Raw genomic sequence first — 21,823 nt, forward strand, 5'->3', positions numbered from 1 at the left:
TTTCTTTAAAAAACTTTATTTTAAATAGCTATTTTTTAGATAAATTAAATTTTCTCTTCAAGCTATTCTTTTGGTTGAAAGTAATTTTGCAAAGCAGTACTAACTGACAGTATTTCATTTTTCAATTTTTTCAGCAATATGACAATAAATGACGAAATGAATCCAAATGAAACTGTGCTGGCACTTATTTACTGATAAAAAAACTAAAGAAATTTGAGCAACCAGGTTAAGATCAGATCAGATCAGATTAGATTAGATATAAGATAAGACACGGCAACAGCAACAGCTCAGCTTCACATTGCTTACTTTCAAAGATTTTATTGAATCATTTACCATTTTATACAACCATTTGTATGTTTTTCATTTTCATCATGCAATGTGTAGTTTTATTCTTATTCTTCTTCTTATTTAAATTTAGCAAAAGCACATTAATTGATTGCTTATTATTATGCACAGTTTGTCGTGTAAATTTCGAAATTTTTCCTCTGCCTGCTGAAACGTAAATAACATGATAAAATGTGAAATTATCATTTTTTTAAATCAACTTTATTATTATACGCTTTGAAACTGATCGGAAACAATTATTTCATACCAATTTCACAAAACGATTTTGCTATTTTTGGTCAGTATTTAACAACATTTAACATCTTATTTTACATTATTGTAATTGTAATTCCAAATTGCACTTTTTGCATGTTCTTACACTAAGCAAGAAGCTTCTTTTTCTTTTGTATCAATGCAAAAAGTAAGCATTTTTGAAGTTGAATTTATTTTATTTTAAATTCAGTAATTTATTTATAGTATGAAATGTATTTACTCTGCTCTTATGTGCAATTGCCTTAGAGGTACAAATGAGAAAACAATATTATTATAAATTAAACTACATCTGATTCGATGTTATTTGATCGGTTTTGCGATAAGCATATTTTCAGTTGCTGTATGCTAAGCAGTTTGAAGTTTTGTAATTTGAAAATTCCGAATAGCTTTTATAAAATAATAATCAAAATTTAAAATGAAAATGAGTAGCATTACAGGTTAGTTAGTAAATAGTGTTAGTAGTGGATATGAGATAATTTTAGCCTGACGGTGGTGCTTGCATGCTCTCTGATATTGTTTCTAATAATAAATAAGAAGCTGAACATGAAACCTGATAAATATTATTTCCGCAGTTTATATGCGAAAAGTATGGATTGCTCACTATCAATAATTGGGCAATATTGATTCAACGGGATATATGAAACCTCGCGATCTCTTTTTTTAGATTAAAATTAAATGCATTTCAAACGATCACATTCTATTTTGCTGACATTTGATGACAGGCAACAGACACATTGCGCATATGCTTAGTTCACATTTACATTTGCAAAGAGATTTTTTTCTTCAAGAAATTGCTTTTGTAGTAAAATTTATACTTTTGTTACTTGGTGGTTTGATCGGGCACCTCATTTCACGGTTCACAGTATAAAATTTTAATTGAAAAAAATTATAAAATGTTATGTAGCTTATGTTTTATTATATAAATTGTTTATTTGTTACCCCCTGGGTTTTTTTTTGAAATTCTTTGTTGTTAGTGTTGTTCATCATTTTAATACAAGTCCGCACTTTATTGATTTTCGGTTAAACTTTCAGTTGAAATTATTGAATTCAGAAACAATAAAAAGCATTAAAAAAGCAATTCATTTCAATATTCAGCAGTAGCCATGTAGAAATTAAAGTATTTCATTATTATAAATTATATTAGTCAGATGAAGAGGCTTTTTATTTGCGATTCAGTGCATATATACATATATTTATTTATGTATTTATATTTTTATTTGCATATTTCATTCAAGCTTAACAGTGAAAATAATAATGTTTCTATTATTAATAAAATCCACTTCAATATATATATATATATATATATATATATAGAGAGAGAGAGAGTATAAATATTTATTAACATAAAGCTTTCCAGACGGTGACATTTTCCAAGATTGAATTACCGTATTTTCATATATTATTAAAAGCATTGTACAACCAGCCATGCAGCGGGCTTTGTTATGATTAATTTAAAGAAAATACATTTTTTGTTCTGTAATAAATTGCATGCAAACTTGAGTGGAGGTTCTTTTTTTACCCAGGCTTTAAATTGTTGAATTATTCAATAAAATTGTTAAGTATGCAAAATCAAATGCTTCACCAACGAAACTATATTGATTCAAAAAATATTTTCCTTTTTTATTTCATCTATCATAAAAGAAAATTGTTTTTTCTGCTTGTCAAATATTAAAATATTAAAAATTAATGCAATTTTTTACGACGTACAACACAAGTGAAGTTTGCTGTTAATCGGAAAATGATAAGATACGTTTTTTCTTTTTTATGATTATGAGGCATCATCTGTTTTGCTATTGGTGAGTCTTATGGCATGCATATTATTCAAATAAGTTGTGATGGTAAGCTTGAAGCGATTTGATTTCAGTGCACTAAGGTGTAATGGAGTAATTTTCAAGACATTTTGCTTTTTAAATGGTTCACTTTTGTTTCAAATTATTTTCCATATGTGTCATTTTTAATTTCACACGGAGGTTGTTATTTTACTTTGCTGGTTCACAAACTGCAGCCGTATAGAAGTCAGAATTGCACAAGGAAAGAATGAATAATTATATATATATATATATATGTTCAGTTTATTATTATGAGTATTTAATCTAAAATGCTTAAACTGAAGGTTATGGTTCTGGTGCAAAATGAAATGTAAATATCTATGTTTTCTATTTTTAGAGCTTGGCTTTTTTTTACATATTTGGCAACGATTCGATAAGTTTAGAGCAGTTCAGAATGTTTGATATAGTTTTTAATTTATCAGATCAGATAAAATGTAGCTGCTGTAGACTGAGTTCTTTTGTGTGCAGGAGATTTTTATCAGATTTTAAAATGATTCTTATAATCTTTGAGCAATGTTCTAACCAATCATCAGTAACTCAATAACATTCGCCTGATTCTGCCTTCAGAAAGAATCGTTACTTGAATGAAAATCGATTACCGTCAAACAAAGCAAAAGCATTGGTCGGCTTTAATATGACAGATGAACTTTGATTTTATTAAAAGCATTTCTAAGAATTAATGCAGTCGAAATGTTTCTTGATGGATGTTTCATAATCATTTTCTTGAGAAGCGAAGAAATTGAGGAAATAACTTCATCTACTTGGGTAAGGCTACACCTTTCGATTAAATTTCACTAAACTACCATCACTACCACTACTATTACTGCTCACTGTGGAATGAAAAAGCAAATTGCTCTTTGCCCACACTCGCAAACACACATACAGTGACTTTTTTTTAGTTGCTTTAAATTTGCATTTAGCACCTGTATCATTTAAGAAGTGAAAACAAATGGACATTTAATTTATTTTCCACTTTTGTAGACTTTTTCTTTATTATTTCATACATGAAATAAACTATTGATAATACACTTTCAGCTTCATATTCTGTGATATGTAATTTATAAATACTTTCCGAAGGGTGAAATGAATTCCATAACACCAATGTTAATTGGTCTGGTAACAATGATGTACACTAACATTTATGAATATTTCAGTTGCAATATTTGTAAAAAATTATTTTCTTTTCTGTTACAGTTGAAATATGTTCATGCAATTAGTCAGTGGATAACATTTTTGTTGAAATGTTATGATTATCTGATAGCGGCTTTATAGTCTATTCATAATAAGTATGCTTATTTGACAGTACTATTGTTGAATAAATTAAATTTTGCATTTTAATATCATATTAACACTGGGCAATGCATTGTGAAAAAGAATTGGTTCTTGTTGTACCCGTTGACACTTTCTTGAAAATGACGATTTGTCAATAAGTGGCGTTTCATGAAATTACATGTCATACAATATACTGCACTGAATTTATTTTCAGTGATACATTTCATTAACAAGTGCAACGATTCTATTCTGAAAGCAAAATCACTGTGCACATCAATTTAAATATGATAAATTGTGGCTTGTCTATACTGTATAAATATTTATAGCTTGCATTTTGGTGAAATGGCAGATTTAAGGCACTGGTTCAATAAGATGTCCATTTATGGAAAATAGTATTACTTATTTGCCTAAAATGATGCACAGTTAACAATATTCTCAATTTTTGAAATGGCCATAACTTTTCATTTTTCTGTTATTTAATCAACGAAATGCCATCTTGATGTAGTTATAGATTATAAATTGCAATTTATATTATCATATAAAATGGCAATTTTTTCAGTGCTATAATCTGACAGCTATTGTTTTAGGGTTAGTATATTTACATTTCACGTCATATTTTTTGCTGCAAGTGAAAAATGAAACTGAAAGTCGTCCTTTCAACCAGTTTGTATTAGAGAAGCTGCTTGATTTTGCTGAAAAGCAAAATAAAAAGTATCCGCATACTGTGAACAATGAATTTTCCGCTGAAATATAAAATCGACTTTGTGCCTATTGTTCACGCGACTTCAATCAAAAGGTACGTTTGTAACGTTTCATTTTATTGAAAAATTTTATTTCTTACAAAAAATAACCCCTAAAATTTATTGCTCAATGATTTTTGATGATATACAACCTGAGGTAAAATGTGATATAATGGTAAAAAAAAAGTTCAGTTCAGTGTTTTATATGAATATTCAGCCAAGCCAAGCCTATTGCTTACATAAATTGTTTTAATTCAATGTAAACGACAGAGTTGAGAAAAGTTATTCAATGAAAGACAGAACTTTTTTTCTAAATTGAAATGCCTATTATAATTGGATTTTTTTTAACACAAATTATCATAGAAAAAGCTTCTGATGAAAAAATATGGCAAAGTCCAACTTGAGCTTCCAATTTCATTTAGCTAATAATAAATTTATATTCATGAAAACAGAATAATTAATTGCATAATAATTTCCAATTGCAGCTTAATCGAGAAGAGATTTTGTTTTCAAGCAAATGAATAAAGTGAATAAGAAAATAATGTTCTTCAGGGTTAAAAGCTCGCAATGGTCCTTACATCTTTTATTATATGAAAAGTTTTATAATGATGCAAGCGGTAGCAAGTAATAAATGTTTTCTTTATCAGTACAAAATTTTAAAATATATGAAGTACGATTTATCGCAAATTAGGATTTTTACATTTATTAGAATTGCCTGCGGTTCTTGATTACAATAATAATCAAGTTTGATGATTTCTAATAGAATTATGAAAATGAAATGTTCTTTTTTTGTAAATTGTAGTAAATAAATAATAAAATGTAAAGAATGTTAACTCGAAAAATTATTTCCGTTGTAAGTATTGGAAATGTAAGTGTACAAATTAGTTCCAGGAGGTGGGATAAGTAGAGAGATGAGCTTTGTAGCATTTTAGGCAAGATAGCAGTGTTTGTTTGAAAAAATTCTTTTCTTGCTGTGCATGAATTCAGTGCATGATTAAATATGAATAAAAGATGGACTGGCATTCATTGAAAATTCACATCTAATCAAATCATATCAAAAGTTGTATTTTATGGGTAATTATTGTTTTTCTGCAAATACATATACAACTTTGCTAGCAGAGGAGGAATTCAAGCATTTGTGTAATATATGCTAGCATAAATGAGGAAATAAATGCACAAATATGAATTATAGTTGTTGGTAGATGCAAGTGAAATATGTTTGATTTTGTTACATTTGTAGTGTGTTTATGTGCGTGTGTTGTGTATGTATGTATGGATGTATGTGTGTGAAAATAAAAATAATATTTAACTTTTGCTAAATTGAAATTAGCTTCCGGAAAAGCACTGATGATTGCAATTGCACAATTGCAGTGCGCATATCGATTTTTTAATCATGGACTAGGATGGGAGCGTGTTTTCGAACAGTTTGTTCATTTGCTTGTCTTGCTTACTATCTTTTCAATGGCTTTGCTTTGCGATTTCAAATTCAATCATCAGAAATTCTTGATTGGTAGTTTATTTGAAAATGGCTATTGTTGAAGTTAAAGTCATTAGGCAAACACACAAGTGCAACCATTTTGCAAATTAACCCTTTTTCCGAATTCTTTTACCAGCTTGCTCGTTTGCAACTAGTTTTGCAAATATTATTGCAAGCAGTTTGTTGTATGCAATAGAAAATGCTAAAAACAAAACGGAATAATAAATCTGTTCTGCAATTGCAAATTCTAAATATTGATAAGCAATTTTAATTATTGCAATTCAAATTAATTGAATTATAATAATGATTTAATAATAAAATCAGCATGCATATTTTCATTCCAATTGATTTCATTCATTATTGCCTTTACAGCATGCACAGTTGATTTGAACAATTTTATTCTTATTTGAGAAATTATATTTCAAAAACAGTATTTTTTTAAAAACTGTTATTTTTGAATTATTTTAGAAAATTTTTATTATTTTTTGCAAAATTTGTTTTACTCTGTTCAGATAGAACATCATGAAACAGATCAGCAATTGTTTAGTTCGTTTATAATTTAAATTTTTTCAACACGCATCACATCGCATCGCATCACATCACATGCATCATTCAAGCCGTATTAAATAAACAGAAAATGCAATTCATTTTGCAACATTTATTGTTCTCGCTGTCATTTTAATTAAGTGAATAAAAATATTTAATCAATAAAATTTTTGGTAGAAAATAATCAGTGAAATAGAGAAAATGGGTTTTCTTTGGGGTATTGCGACAAGAAAATTTCTCATTGAAAATTGTTAATTTTATTTTTTTTTTCAAATTATTGTAATCTTAATCTGTTGGTAATGGTTTACGTGCAGTGCGTATAAAACTAATTGCAATGAATTTAGAATGCATATGCTGTTGTTCTCTTGTACGATTATTCTTATATCCTATATCAAGTAAATTAATAATAATTTCCTATTATCATAAAAATGATTTTCTTTTCTCCAGCAGTGAGTTTTCATTGAAAAACATCAGGGTATTTTTCTCCTTTTCTTCAAACGTATGTCTATAGATTGATAGATGGATGGATACATCTTTAGCAGTATTTTTTGAAGAAAATTCTCGTTAATTTTAAATAAACCTCAATGTATTTAGTTGTAAAAATTATCGTTTGAAATAATGCGTTTCTATTTGGAGTTATTTGGAATGAAAAATATGGATTTGATAAAAGTGAATATCTGATAATACTGTATTACTGTATGTTTGCGTAAGGACAAATTTGTAAAAATGAATGCCATATGTATATACATATACATATACATATACATGTGTATACATGATGAATTTCTTGTAAATTGTTAATTATTAAATTAGATCAAATTAATAACAATTCATTTAAATCCCAAAAGAATGATAGATCTTTTTTAAAGTCCCATTTGCATTGATTTATTTCTTTTTTATATTTATTTATTTATTTTATGAGCTAGCTTTCAGTTGATAGAATCATTTTAGTTGAAAGTATACAAAGGTGTTAATGAAATTAAATTCTCTTTTAAAGTATTACTTCTTTCATTTATTATTAAAAATGCGAAATTCATATGTTTGGAAATGATGCTTTTGTATGTGGTAAAGTTTCAGTTCGTTCAATGAAATTTATTTTTCTTTACTCTTTTACAAACAGCGAGCGCTTTTATTTATTATCATGATATTTCTACAAGTAGATATTTCACATTTGTTTGAAAAGCTTTTGTTTAAATTGCGTACGTAGTGTATTTATTTTTTTAATAATTTGTTAATTAATAAATTGAAAAATTGTAATTTTTTATTAAAATTTCTGTTCTGTTGAAGGTTGTGGATTTGAAGTGGTACTCTTTCGTATATGTTCAAATTTCTTTTATTTAACGATAGTGACAGATGTATTTTTCTTCTTTTTTGATATTGATAAATGAGAAATTGCACCAGAACATTAGCCGAAAAATTTTTTCCCCGTTTATTTTTGACAAATGGTTCTCCCCCCCCTCCCCTGTAGCGGAACATCTCATGTTATTTGCTTTAAAAATTACTTCCACAGGAAGGAACTTAAAAGCTTTTCGATTTTGAAAAGTTTAACCGTCGTGTCTGTATGCTTTGGACTGATGCCGCATTTTATCCAATTAACAGCATCTAATGAGTTTTGACTAGCACTGATTTGGTCTAATCTGACGACACAAATAAGTAATACTGGTGATCTTGGCACACACGCACATACACACACAGCTGGATGATATTGCTTTAAATCTTTCAAGCAGATTTTTCCTTTCATCCAATGCTTTAAACTTTTCCAATAAATGATGCTTGTGTGTGTACGTGTGTGTGTGTGTGTGTGTGTGTGTTTTATAACAGGAAAAAAGGAAAAACAGCAGGATATAACATTCAACTAGCTCCCCACTGCGCAGCTAGGCGGAGCATTTAATTCGTCGCTTTTCTTCAGAATTATTCACTTTGTTTTTCAAGAACTTACAAAATAGCCGAATACAGTTTTTCATTTTTAAAACGTATGTATTTTTCGACTTTTTAAATCATAATTATGCATAAACTAAACAAACAAACAAACACACAAGCACATCGACATTTATGTGTATTGTTTTATGATTTTGTAAAATTTATCTGACGATGTCTAGTTTTTATTGATGATGAGATCTAAGTCTTAATGATTGATCGCTTGGTATGTTGTTATTTTAATTTTTAATATAAAATATGCATGTATGTGCAGAGCAGAAAACAATGAATGACCGAGTGAAATGTTGATTTTCATTGTTTTTTCCCTTATTTTGGCTATGAAAAGGTTTGCTTTTAATTTAACATTTAGATAAGCAATTCAAATGTTTTCCGATGGTTCGACAAAGCTGTCTGTCACTTCGAACCGCCATGACAGATCACGTAACATGTATTCAAAAGAGAAGCGATCAAAAATATTTCGAGATCGTAACGCAAAGCCTTGTTGCCTTTGTTGGTGCTGCTGTTTTTCATGTTCGTGGTAAGCATGCATATTCAATTATTTATTTATGCAAATCATAGAAACACACCCGTGTTATTACAAGTCGATCAGACGGTGGGATTTTTGCATTGCCTTGCAATTAGCCGATTCGTCAGTGTTAAAAACTAATTCAAAATTTATTGCAAATAGCATCCTCTCTCCGAGTCAAGTAATTTCAGTGCAACAATTTCATGCAATTAATACGAACGGTAATTTCTCAATCAACAGCCAAATATTGTTGTATAAATGAATTCCATTCAATCATTCCTTTTTCTAAATAAATAATATGATAATAAATTTCAAATATAAGATAATTTCTTTTATTATTTTTTAATAAAATACTCATTATTTATTTGCACATATGAACAAAGATCACGTAATATGCAATTGCAAATTTATTGATTCTGCTTTTATCGACTTGATTGAATCGACTTTTTCCAAATAAATTGAAATTTTTACTTTATTGCACTCAAAGGTGCAACCGTTTTACACCGTTACAAAATTAAATATCTTTTATTTATCAAATTTCAAAGCTGATCAGAAAAGCTGATTTCACTACTTGGCAAAAAAAATCAGCTTTCTAAAATCTAAATGATGCTTAATAAACTTATTTGACAAGCCTATCTAAAAACATATATCTCTGTTTAGCACTATTTCTAAGCTTTGAATATACACAAATGGCCTGAATGATGGTCTGTTTATCAAATGGCAGTTCACGCTGTATTTCAAATTTATTATTAATCTATAAGTAAATAAAGTGTATCTTTCTTTATTTGCATTGAATGAAAAAAAATAAAATGCATGTTTTATTGAAGTTGAAGTGTAATTTTTAATTTATTTATTCATAAAGTTTTAGATAAATTTTAATTTTTCTCATCTACTGAAAGGTATGTGTTCAACATGCTTTATTACGATACACAAAGTGTAAATGTAAATTAATTGCATTTGTAATTTGCAAGCATCGATAGTTATGAAAAAATGTAATTATTTTAATGAAATTATTTTTCATTATCAGTCTATTCTCTTCAAGTGATATATGTCCTGGTTAGGTAGTCTAGCAATTTTATAACTTGTTGCTGATGTAACTGACAATCGATTTACCACCAAATGGCATTTACCGCTGAGCATTAGTCATGCTGTAACTGTGGATAATTTGTCTTCTCTTCAATTTTGCAATGTGTTGTTATGGGTATTTTTTTTTCTTTTTTAAATTAAAAATAGTGCATTTTGATTTTATTGACTTCGTCATTTGTTATAATTTGCTGATCAATTCCTACAATAGATTTTTCTTGTCTCCACGTTTTGTTTCATGAAGCGCGTGATTCATTAATTATTGGGCATTGTTGTTGTGAATCCTCTGTATTGATCAAATTGCCAATGTCACTCATCACCTGCTTACTATCTTACATGTAGTTAAGGTTTATTCTACTCCTACTTTGTTATTGATTATGTGCATATTGATAGCTGTTTTATGCTTTTCATAGTGATGAAGAATTAGTAAAGTGTATTTTATTTTAGGTCACTGCAAAGATTTTCAAGTAAATATTTAAAATCATTTCATCTGATATGAGATATTTGTTTTAGCTTATCCATGCAGCAGGAACAGCCCAACGTCCAAAATTCTAGTGTTCCAATGAAGCAACGTGAAGAAAGGTAAACGCTGTTGCATTTTATCAAATTTGACAATATGTGACTTAAATTACAAGAAACGATCAAATCCATTAATTAATTATTGCTACTTTGATCTAATTTCTTTACCATACTGACATTATATTAGTTTTCATGAGTCATCAGTGTGATTTTTTGTACTTATTATTAATAGTAGTAGTACGTTTATTTGTTAATGCTTGAAATCAGAGCAGATATTAATGGTAACGTTAATCAATTAATTAATTATACAATACATTAATTCATGTTTGGTCATTATACAACTGAATACTTTTCATTTGATCAAGTAGCACAGAAATGTAGCATTAAAAATCTATGCTATTTTTGTTTTGCTTCCAGTAGAAATGATTTCCAGAAGTTTTCTGTATTGTAGTTTTATATTGTACTGTTTGTAAAAAGTAAGATATTCATTCTTTTTTAGTTAATATTAAAAAGTTAGAAACTTTTTAAATAGAACTGTTTAAATATTTTATTTTATCAAACTTTTTTATGATAGTTGTAGAAAATTTCAGCATTATTCAAGTCAACTGTTAATTTTATTTATTACGTAAGCAAAGATTTATTACATTTTATCAGAAGTGACTTCTAACATTTTGTTTTCAGAATAACCATGATGAGCAGTTTCAAAATGGTGTATTTAATGCAGTTTGTTTCACGCAAATATATATATATATATATATATATTAAGAATAGAAATTATCCTTTTTCCACTTTACTTTCTATAGCAAAATGCAACCAGGTAGTAAAATTATAAGTTGCAGGCGTGCGTGTTGATTATAAAACTTAAATGAGGATTCCAAAATAGCACAAGCACAACTCTCAAATGTGGTAATTGTTATTGTACCTTAACAAGTTTATATCTGTCAAAGGATAAATTTTTATCAATATCTAACAATTTTAGTCGTGAATAGTTGTACAACTTATGCGAAACTTATTTCTACTGGCGTTTTGGTGATATTTGAATTTTATGCGTTAATTTTAGACCAACTTACGAAGATGTGAAACGATGGAGTACCTCATTCGATTGCTTAATGAATCATCCAGGTTTGGATAAATTTTGCTTTTCTTCTTTTATACGGTCATGTTTTATTGTGAGTATTTGCATTTGCAGTTGGTCAAAAGATGTTTGCTGATTTTTTGAAAAGCGAATTCAGTGATGAGAACATTTTATTTTGGCAAGCTTGTGAAGATTTGAAAAAAGAGAAAAACAGTGAAAAAATAGAAGAAAAGGCTCGGATAATTTATGAGGATTTTGTATCTATACTTTCGCCCAAAGAAGTAAGCTAATACTTACGGTGTAGTTTTCATTTTGAATTAATTAAACTAATTTATTATGCAGTATTTCATGGATTATTTATTCAACAACTTTACTATTTAATAGTTCTATGCACAGTTTTCTGTTTCAACTGCATTGAACAAACAGTATTTAGTTTCTGGTTTTTCTTTATCAATATTTATCGCGTTGTTATTATAATTACTGAGGTTTTGCTTTCAGGTTAGCCTTGATTCTCGAGTTCGGGAAATTGTAAACAGTAACATGGTTCGCCCCAATGCTCACACATTTGATGAAGCTCAAGCTCAGATATTTACTCTAATGCAAAGAGATTCATATCCTCGGTTCATTGGATCTGAATTTTTCAAAAACTTTACAAGCACATTTGTTGAAAGCGAATCGTAAACTGAAATTTATCATGTGCAAAAACCCGTGTGTTGTTCACAACTGAAAGTTAGGTCTCTTAATAAGCATACCACTGCCACGTCGCGTTTACTCGTGTTTTCTTTTTACAAAAATGGCAAAAAATATTTGTTCTAACGAAAAAAACGTTCAGTTGGAGCATGACTGTCTTTCTGAACACATGCAAACGAAAACATGCGACTGGATTGTTGAAATCTTTTCGTGAAAATTTCTCTGTATTATCCCTTTATTTTGATGAATAATTTTTTTATTTAGTTGTATTAAAATTATTCATCATATATGACGTAAACAGTTTGTAATAAACAATGCAGTGTGTATGAATTTCTATATACACTGAAAAATGAGAAATTCTGTGAAATTGATAATTATTCCATGCGGTGTGCACGCTGTGCGTCACTCATCGATACACTTCACTTATTGCGAAGTGAAGCACTATTAAGACAGAAGAAGCACGTTGCACGGACTTTGAAATGCAAAACTTTTTTTATTCATCGCTATTAAGAAAAAAATTTTTTATAATGAATTGATGTCTATGCTGGACGTTTAATTTCAGTTGTTCATTTAGTTGCATACATGAAATAGGCAATAGTAAATTATATAATGCATTCTGCTTCAAATTCATTACATTTGCTTTAATTAAATAATAACATTTTCAAGTATAGAAATAATTTTAACTTGATCATCAAATGTATTTTTAATACTGTAAGCTTGGTAGATAAAACTGTAAAGCGTTACTTGTTTACTGTTACTACTTCGGTAAAACATTAGGCAATGTGGTTAATGATAGCATAACAACATTAAATGTGAACTAAAAATAAGTTTCGAAGGAAATTTTTAGTTCAAGTTGAATCATGTGCATGCAAAAGTTGCTTAAAACACAAGCTTTTAAACTGGTAATGCGAAACTAGAAGGGTGTTTTCAAATTTACAATTTTAAATTATTTTATCTTATTTTCAATGAATTCGGAACTATCGTTATAAAATAAAAATATAAAAATAAAAAAAAGTGTACTGTATAACAGTAAAAAAATAATGTACAAATAGAATAAGCTACAGTAGTATAAAATTTTGAATTTTTAATAATTTACTCACATATTATTGAAAAGTAAATTTTAAATGTAAAATTTATTTTTGTATTATTTTCCAGAAATGTTTTTAAAGCTAAATAGTTTTGTACAATTTTTTCAAAGTCAGCTTTACTGTTTACAGTAATTATTTTTTCAAATTCAAAACAGTTTCTGTATTTTTAATGGTATTATTACGAAGATTTATAATTAATGAAGAAATAGCAGTGAGTAAATTTTGAATTTTATAAAATGTTTAAGAAATAAAATCAGTATAAATTTGAAAATGAAGATAAGCTCTTATTTTTTGAAATGTCGCGATGTACCAGTATATGTGATTGTTTCGAAACATTAATTAAGACGTGCTAATTAAAAGGACACTGAAACATTTTTACTCTAACTGAAAATTAAATTTACTAGCCAAATTGGAATCACTTTATCCATGTTTGAATTTTATTGTGCGCGTGTGTGCTTTAATGAACTGAAATATCTATCATTGAATTAGGCATCAAGTATAGCACTGTTGATCACTTGTGATGGTATTTAAGCATGTTTTGATTTTTTAGGCAGTTTTGCTATTTGAAATACGTTTTTCGATACTATAAAATACACAGTCAAATATTTTACTTTATAATTATTATTGCAAAAGTAATTTTTTAACTTTTTATGTACATTGAAGATATAAAATGATCATTCACTTGTACTGTAGAATGATTTTTTCATTCGGTAATAATTATTATCCATCCATAGATATCACTTTTAGTTTTTAATAATATTTAAACGGTTTTAGTTGTTGCTTGCTAAGAACAAATAATATGAACGAAATTTTCGATTACTTTGTTGTTTATTGTTTCAACAAGAAATTTTTGAGTAATACTTTAAATTAGATTACTTAATAAATGTATGTAATTATGAATTTAATTTGTGAACATTCACTACGAGCAAGAATAAAGCGTCGTTATTATGATTTTTTATTAAACGTCGTATATATGATAAATGCATTAAATAATAAAACTATATAGATCTTGTCGTTGTCGTCGTTGTTGTTGTTTATTTCATAATGATCTGCCAAGTTTCCAGAAGACTACACTACACTGAAAAATATTCTCATTACTAATTGCGACGCATTTATTCAAAATTTAGAGTCCGCATGAAACTGTAACTTGATTACATCAATCAAAAGATTGCAGCCAACGTGAAGCTGAATATCAGCAGTGTGGAATCTGATTGGCAAGCAATTCGGTTTGGTCCTTCAGCTGAATGATGATTCCAGCACGCTGAGTTATTTCGAATAAACACATTTATGACATTCTTTCAAAGAATGGTGAATCGAAATGACATATGAATAAATATATGCCAAACTACGGCAGTTGCAATGCGTATTTGCATAATAAAGCCAGAAAATAAAGAATAAAAACGTAGCTTGAATTACTTAAATTTAATAGCATTTCATTTTCAAATATTTAAGGCGCAGTTGTTGATATTGACGATACATTTATGCAAATTTAAACGCAGTAGTTCAGCAGTAAATTATATATTAAGATAATTTAAGTTGTAAACCTTGTCAAGTCGTTATTTCATTTGAGAATGTTCAAGATTATAAAGTTATGTAAGTAAGTGCTTTGCAGTTTAAACAATTTGAGGATGATTTCAGTGTATTAATTATGCACAGAATATTTATTGAATTTGGAATGGGTACTTTTGTTTGTCAGTTTATATAACAAAAACTGTCTGTAGCATTGATGAGATAAAATCATGCACTTAAAAATAGCCGAAACTGCACAATTAAACTTTGAAAGCTGTGTACATTTTAAATTAATTTCATTAATTTTACCGAAGCAATGAAGGTTGGCCATTCTTTGTTTTTGAGAATTATAGAATTTTTTAACTACGTTTATTTCGCAAATGTAAACTTTTAAAGTTTATCCAAACGAATTAGTGATTTCTTTTTTAAGTTTCACCCATACAAATGCTAAAAGCATTTTTTCAATCATTAACGCTGCCCACATTCCGCATGCCATTGTTCTTAATTAAATCAGTCAAGTTTACAAAAAATGGCTAATCTGTTATAATTATAACTTGCAAAGGCATTCTTGTTCAACTTGTTAAATGCCTAGCTGAATTAGGTTTATATCCATTATCAGAGGTGATTGATTGTCAGCAAGAAGAAATTTCATGCACAAAATATTTCATTTTCTGCGTAGTAAATCTTTCCATAGTGACTTTTTAGAAAACTTTAAAATTGTCAGTTTATAATTTTACTTATATTTCCACATTGGACGTTTTGATTTTTAACTGAACAGTTGATACATTCATAAATTAAACAAAGAGGCATCGCAGAGCTGATATATGCATATTTATTTATTTATTCAAATTTAACTAAAGTTAACATCCTGCAAAGTAAACATGCAGTTACAGAGATTTTAATTACTGTAAAATTGACATAAACTATTTTTCAGGTTTGAATATTACAAAAGGGTAAAGTTATGTTTAATTAATATAGTTTAATATTGGTAATGCATTAGTGAATTGTATAATAAAGTGAAATCTTTTTTGAATAGTCGAGTAATATTATGGAATGTTATAACAATACCATGCATTGCGAAAAAATGTTCAATGCAGAGATTTTGTAAAATGGTACTTAATAGCTTTCAACTGTAGGATCTATTCACTGATATGATTAAGCAGCGTTCTGAGGAACAACGTATAAATGCATTACAAAGAAGCGCTGTCATTTATTTCTTTATAACTAAAATCTGCCTAATGGTGCGCGACTGAATGACACTGCCTTTTAACCAATGAGTGCAGACTAATGGATTTGTTGTCAGAGGCATTTATTCCATTTTCTCAGATAAGAAAAGTAGAGAACACTTCAGCTCACCGTTAATAAAATTAAAGAGAATTTAATAAAAATTTATATTGAATTTTAGTTTCAGAAAAAGAAAAAGAAAAACATTTCACACTCATGATGTAGAAATTAGCAAGCATTGAACAGATATCTGAACTGTTATAAACAAACTGTTGTTGATGATTTTTATCAGAATATATTTTTTTTGAACTAAGTGCGCATTCACAAACGAAAGTTTTACGCTTCACTTCCCTATCTTGATTTTACACTTGAATCACAAAAACGCATTAGCTGTTTGCAATGGAGGATTGGAGAGGACGGTTTTTCTACATTGCCATTCATTCCTATTGGTCTTATTCGTGTTAACTCAACAATATACGTTGCTGTTTGTACTGGTTCAGCTGAAATTTGCGGACTTATAAACAAAATTGAACACAATAATTAATTTCGTTCCTGTTTAATATTTGTGTGTTGTTTCCAATAAATTTTTTTCATAATCTGATGGCTATTTATTCTTATTTTATAGTTTCCCTTTTTTTTCTTTTCTTTGGTCTGTTATAATTGAAAATATAACAATACTGCCCATGTAGAACAATGATTTAGTTTACAAAACAAGCAAAATCAGCTTTTTATAATAGAGATGAGAGTTTTGATAGCATTTTAATTACCTCTTGGCTATTCACTTATCTCTGTTTTACAATGCAAAGTGAGCGTACAATGAAACAACGCAAACTATGAAGAAACCATTGCTCAAAAATAAAATGCGCAATATTTTTTCTTCTTAACAACAGAAATGTAAAATCCATACGTGCACATATTTCTTTTGTTTTGTATATATATATATATATATATATATATATATGGTTTGCTAGTTGTTATTGGTAATCGGGATTTTTGCACCAATACTTGCTTGCAGTGTTTATTATAGACAACCTTTTAAATAGCTTCATGTTGTAGGCTGCGATTTATTTATTTCTTTTATTTCTTTTTTTTAACAGGTGAACATTACCACAGAACGTTTAATTGGAAATAAGTTGAAGATTGATTTTATTTTATTGATTGGCTGAACAGAGCCGAACGGGATTGGCTGAAAATGCGAAATTGATTTAGCCGCCTGAATTAGCCTACAACCCAAATGTCAACAGACGTGAACGCGCTGCTATGCCATGGCCGCATACGTATATTTTGCATTCTTATTAACTTTATGAATCGCGTAATCAAGACGTAGTTGTAGTTGGCAACACATGGAAAATGTGTGTTCTTTGGAGTTGAAATTTATTTGCTTAAAATTACAAACAAATGGTCATCTGAATTGACGTGCATTGGCAAAATCAAACACCCACGGAAATCGCCCAATTCCAAAATTGGAAAGTAAGTGAGTGGTGGAATTTTATTTTTTCTTTAAACTTAAATTATTTAATTTATTACTAGAGGGATTTTATTTGATTTGTTCTTTTTTTGTTATAATATGTGTAAACAGACGGACAGTATATATCAAGTGAAGTGAAGTGAAGCGAAGTGAATGAAGTGAAGAGTAGGAAGGAGGTATGGTAAGATAAAAAGTGAGGTGGAGATTAAAGTGAATAACGTCATTCATTTGAACACCCTAACAAGTGCTAAGGTTTGAAAGAAGTTGTGTAAACATAATGCGGGGCATCTGCTTCTGTTGATGAAAACTGACATTTGTCCTGAGATGTTGATCGATTTCACCTTGCAAAGTTACTAATTAGCATCTGCACGGTCTGTTGGGTTAACTTTTGTTACTTGACACTATATTGCACCTCCTTCTTTATTGCATTCCAACGCCTCAAGTAATATATACACCTTCGATCGATGGGTTTTTATGAATAGGCTGAATTCGATGTTGAATGTATTTCAAGCATAGCAGATCGAAGAGACGATGAAACCGACGACCGTCGACAAATTTCCCTCAACCGACTATGGTAAAATTTATGGTCGCTTTTTGTTGACGATCAGCTTGCTGTCCATGTGGCTCAATTTCACGCTCAGTCATCCAAGAGACAGGTGAGTGGATTTTTTTTTACTTTTCACTTTTCTTTCAACTTAAGCCACTACCAACCCCCGTCGTGTGCCGGAATTATCGTTTGAATTTATATTTATTTTTAAAAAATATATCCAACCGGAACTTGTTCAAAACAACGGGATTTCCTGCATTTTTGATCTTGGAAAAAGAAAATTCTTTTTGCTTTCTTCACTCAGCTTCTCCTTCTTCTTTTTCTTTTTCTTTTGCTTTTGTTTGCTAATATGCAAATTATGGAAATTGAAATTCTCTCACGGTAGAATGATTTGAAAATTTCTCTTCGCCTTCTTTTTAAACGAAATATTTAGCCTCAAATTGAGTTCGTGAATTTGTAGTGAATCAACTTCAAATTATTTAACATCATAATGCATCGACAGTTGTGTTTTGAAAAAAAAACTTATTAAGAATTTAAATAATACGTGTGTTTTTCTCACATCAAAAAGTAAAAGCTGTTGTTATCGGTTCTTATGGGGAAACGCGAAAAGGCAAATAAATCTTTCAACATTTTTAATGTAATGCGAACAGCCAGCTCAAGCATGAGCAAATAAGGTTGTGCAGCTAATTGATAAATTGAATCTGATAAATGCTAGAGTTTTGTTCCAAAACGGAGTCTGAGCTTGCTTTAGTGACATTTTTTCAAATTCAACTTGTAAAAAACATGCTACAAATGGACGTTCAAATCAAACCACTACAATCATAATTCAGACGTTAATTTTGCAATTTGTCTTTCGCAAAATAAATACTTAATTAGTTCGTTTGCATTAATTTTAAAAATAAAAATTCCAATGTGGTAGTTTCGTTATCAATGTTCAAAATTTCAACTGCAACAAGCGTAATTGCATTTGATTAATCCATTCGGATTTTTGGAATTTTCTCCCTCTCTCTCTCTCCCTCTCCGCCCCCCCCCTCTGCCCCTTCTCTCTTTTCAGAAAAAATTTCTTTGCACCGCACTCAGCAAATACGTGAAAAGTCATGTATTATTTGTCTGTGCACGAATTTTACCAAAACTTGATCATAGCAGTTTTTATAATCTTATATTTAAAAAAAGGAAAAATACTTTTCATTTGAAATCAAAGTGAGAGTGGAAATTACATTGATCATCTGAATTGAAATCTTCCAAAACTGATCAATCAATCAGTCAATTTGTAATTTTCAAATTAAGCATTCATAATCACTTCCAATTTTAATTTTGCATTTATTTTCAAAATATTCTGAATTTTGATCGATTATTTTTCTTTTTTCTTTTCTTTTCTTTTACATGCTTTTATTTTTTGATCGATTTTTGCAAGTATTTATTTGATGATAATTTTTGCAAGATTTTGTAAGCATTCAGAAGTAACAGGGAAGTTCAGCTTTTATCATTCAGTATGCAATTGAATGCAATAATAAAGAATGTTTCATCCAACCGTGGATCGTTTTTTTGTTTTTTAATTATTACAATCACGAAGCTGTTGTGTATTAGTATTTTGGCAATATGAATCTATTTTGCTTTCTATTATCTAGTGGATGATAATGGTTTCCACGAGACGTGTGTAAAACCAGTGCAACAGCTGAATTTTAATCTGAATTTCAAAATAATCCTTTTTTATCTTTACAAAATAGCCAGTGCTGTTTAATGTGGATGCAAAAAAATTATTATTACAGAAGCTTATTTATTTTGCAACTTTGTTATTCACAGCACTGATCAAGTTGTATTACTCTTCAATTTACATTAATTATCACATTAGATTGCAAAAATATTAAATTTTGATTAAATTGACTAGGATAAATTGAAGATTTTGTTTACATTTTGCTATGAAAAACAGACGTCAGCCACACGTTACAAATATTGTCTGTCGTCTTGTCTTCATCAGCTGAGAGAAAGTTTTTAAGCAAAATAAGTATGACGTCAGTCAAATTTAAAATTCAACGCATAAATACACCTTCATAGAATTGTTAACAATCAATTATTATAATTTATTTTCATTAATTACAATCCTTTAAGTTGATTTTGTAAGCATTGATTTTGATATTGCATAAAATGATCATTTGCAACTACAGACAAACATTAAGCCAGTTGTTTATAAAGCAGAGTTTTTACTTCATGTTTATTTTCAATTATTTCTTTATTCAATAGCATTATTTCAGTACGATTTAAAGATAAAAAACAACTATTGGTGTGAAGTTCCATTATTATTATTATTATTAACGTAGGCTATATGTCAAACAATATAAATCTGCACAACTGAAAGCGGTTTACTTGTTTTTTTAACGCTGCCAAAAATTTTCATCTAAGCAAAGCTTTGATAGAGTGTATCGTACACACACAGAGCGGTATATGTATTTAAATATAACGAAAAAGATCAAGCTATTAATCGAAGTGGAATGAAAGTTCTCATTTTTAAAAATTAAATTAATAGCTTAAACATTTTTAAAATTCAAAAAATTGGAAAAACCAAATAAACGTCACGTTTGCATTGGATATTAGCGGAGCACTTCAAAGTTGCATAAAGTAACACTTTGCATGCATGTGTTTCAAATATTATATCAAATGCTGTTAAAGTATTGACAAGTGCTTTCACCGTTGAACATATTCATATTTAGAATTGAATGCTGTAAAAATTTATCTTTGGCAGAAATAGTTTTCTCTGCAAATATTCTATTTTTTTCACTTATAAAATTAGTAAGTTATATGCAACATGAACATGAAGACTTAGTTTTCAATAGTACAATGCGCAGTGCTTTTTTTATAGCTCATCTGGAAAGCAATGATGTTTCCAATGAGGGAATTTGTTTAATTTTGCTATTGCATTTTCTTTCAATGAACAGTCCAAGGTATTTTAATTCATATTTGTATTTAACGCTCTAGTAATGGAATGATTTGAATTTGCATTCAGAAACAACTGAATGCTTAAATTGCTGCAAGTAAAATGTAAATTTTTTCATGACATTTATAATGAGATACTGAATATGATGCTGAAATACTTTAATATGCATTTTATTTGAATGGAAATAATATACTTTTCTTAAACGTGCTTCAATTTATCTATGCATACATACATACATATATATATATGTATATATTCAGTTGCTTATTTTCATCTAAATAGTCTTTCGACAACACTGGATTCGTTATTATGATGTGGAAGTAATTATTTATTGCAAGTAAGAAATTAAAAACACAACTTTGTTTTATTGAAATGTAACGTGAACCAAACTGATCAAGTTGTATCAATAGAAGAAGTGTAAAAATTTTTGCAAGGTATTGCATTTGCGTGAACTCATTCATATTATTATAGTCTCAGGAGAGAAAAGTTATTAAATTTTGCTTTTCAGAGTTATTTTAAAAATAAATCCATTTTTATAAAATGCAGAAACGTTCAATAATATTTCATCAATACATGCTCATGCGCGAACAAATGGTATCAAATGAGAAGGTTACGTTGCTTGTTTAGCCCCTTAATGCTTTCATATTTACTCGATTAAGAAGAAAGAGCACTTATACAATAGTTTCAAGTGAATTCAAGTGGGACCTGACACTGGAAAATGTATTTTAATTTTGGAGAACGATAGCTTTGTTTAATCGATGAATTTCTTAATCATTACACGGAC

The 21,823-nt window shown here is 28.8% G+C and overlaps 4 protein-coding genes across 4 annotated transcripts; all 4 read left to right on the forward strand.

The window, feature by feature from the left end:
• The first annotated feature begins 3,116 nt into the window (after positions 1-3,116).
• Positions 3,117-3,698, forward strand: Tsp_11830 (conserved hypothetical protein). The gene is made up of 2 exons (XM_003371357.1): positions 3,117-3,191; positions 3,621-3,698. Exons 1-2 carry the CDS (start codon positions 3,117-3,119, stop codon positions 3,696-3,698), a joined length of 153 nt encoding a protein of 50 aa, XP_003371405.1.
• A 5,073-nt stretch (positions 3,699-8,771) lies between these two features.
• On the forward strand, positions 8,772-10,573 carry Tsp_11831 (conserved hypothetical protein). Its single transcript, XM_003371358.1, has 6 exons — positions 8,772-8,916; positions 8,958-9,085; positions 9,773-9,803; positions 9,932-9,960; positions 10,435-10,454; positions 10,501-10,573. The coding sequence occupies exons 1-6, from the start codon at positions 8,772-8,774 to the stop codon at positions 10,571-10,573; spliced, it is 426 nt and encodes a 141-aa protein (XP_003371406.1).
• Positions 10,574-10,759: 186 nt separating this feature from the next.
• Positions 10,760-12,262, forward strand: Tsp_11832 (putative regulator of G protein signaling domain protein). Its single transcript, XM_003371359.1, is given in 6 exon segments — positions 10,760-10,792; positions 11,188-11,215; positions 11,486-11,555; positions 11,567-11,628; positions 11,696-11,862; positions 12,080-12,262. 6 exon segments carry the CDS (start codon positions 10,760-10,762, stop codon positions 12,260-12,262), a joined length of 543 nt encoding a protein of 180 aa, XP_003371407.1.
• A 3,893-nt stretch (positions 12,263-16,155) lies between these two features.
• Positions 16,156-16,636, forward strand: Tsp_11833 (hypothetical protein). The gene is made up of 2 exons (XM_003371360.1): positions 16,156-16,225; positions 16,407-16,636. The coding sequence occupies exons 1-2, from the start codon at positions 16,156-16,158 to the stop codon at positions 16,634-16,636; spliced, it is 300 nt and encodes a 99-aa protein (XP_003371408.1).
• The last annotated feature ends 5,187 nt before the right edge of the window (positions 16,637-21,823 follow it).

Source organism: Trichinella spiralis (assembly GCF_000181795.1).
Source record: "Trichinella spiralis strain ISS 195 chromosome Unknown Scfld9, whole genome shotgun sequence".
In the NCBI taxonomy this organism is placed as follows: Eukaryota; Metazoa; Nematoda; class Enoplea; order Trichinellida; family Trichinellidae; genus Trichinella; species Trichinella spiralis.

Excerpts from the sequence above, each read along its gene's own strand:
- Tsp_11833 (XM_003371360.1), top strand. The coding sequence starts at position 16,156 with ATGGATTTGTTGTCAGAGGCATTTATTCCATTTTCTCAGATAAGAAAA. Across the intron at positions 16,226-16,406 it reads AGAGAACACTTCAGCTCACC|TGCGCATTCACAAACGAAAG; the intron begins GTTAATAAAATT and ends TTTTGAACTAAG.
- Tsp_11832 (XM_003371359.1), top strand. The coding sequence starts at position 10,760 with ATGCTTGAAATCAGAGCAGATATTAATGGTAAC. Across the intron at positions 10,793-11,187 it reads GAGCAGATATTAATGGTAAC|AATAACCATGATGAGCAGTT; the intron begins GTTAATCAATTA and ends TTTTGTTTTCAG. Across the intron at positions 11,629-11,695 it reads TTGCTTAATGAATCATCCAG|TTGGTCAAAAGATGTTTGCT; the intron begins GTTTGGATAAAT and ends TTGCATTTGCAG.
- Tsp_11831 (XM_003371358.1), top strand. The coding sequence starts at position 8,772 with ATGGTTCGACAAAGCTGTCTGTCACTTCGAACCGCCATGACAGATCAC. Across the intron at positions 9,086-9,772 it reads GCATCCTCTCTCCGAGTCAA|ATAAATTTTAATTTTTCTCA; the intron begins GTAATTTCAGTG and ends ATAAAGTTTTAG. Across the intron at positions 9,961-10,434 it reads TTCAAGTGATATATGTCCTG|GTCACTGCAAAGATTTTCAA; the intron begins GTTAGGTAGTCT and ends ATTTTATTTTAG.
- Tsp_11830 (XM_003371357.1), top strand. The coding sequence starts at position 3,117 with ATGTTTCTTGATGGATGTTTCATAATCATTTTCTTGAGAAGCGAAGAA. Across the intron at positions 3,192-3,620 it reads AAATAACTTCATCTACTTGG|TTGAAATATGTTCATGCAAT; the intron begins GTAAGGCTACAC and ends TTTCTGTTACAG.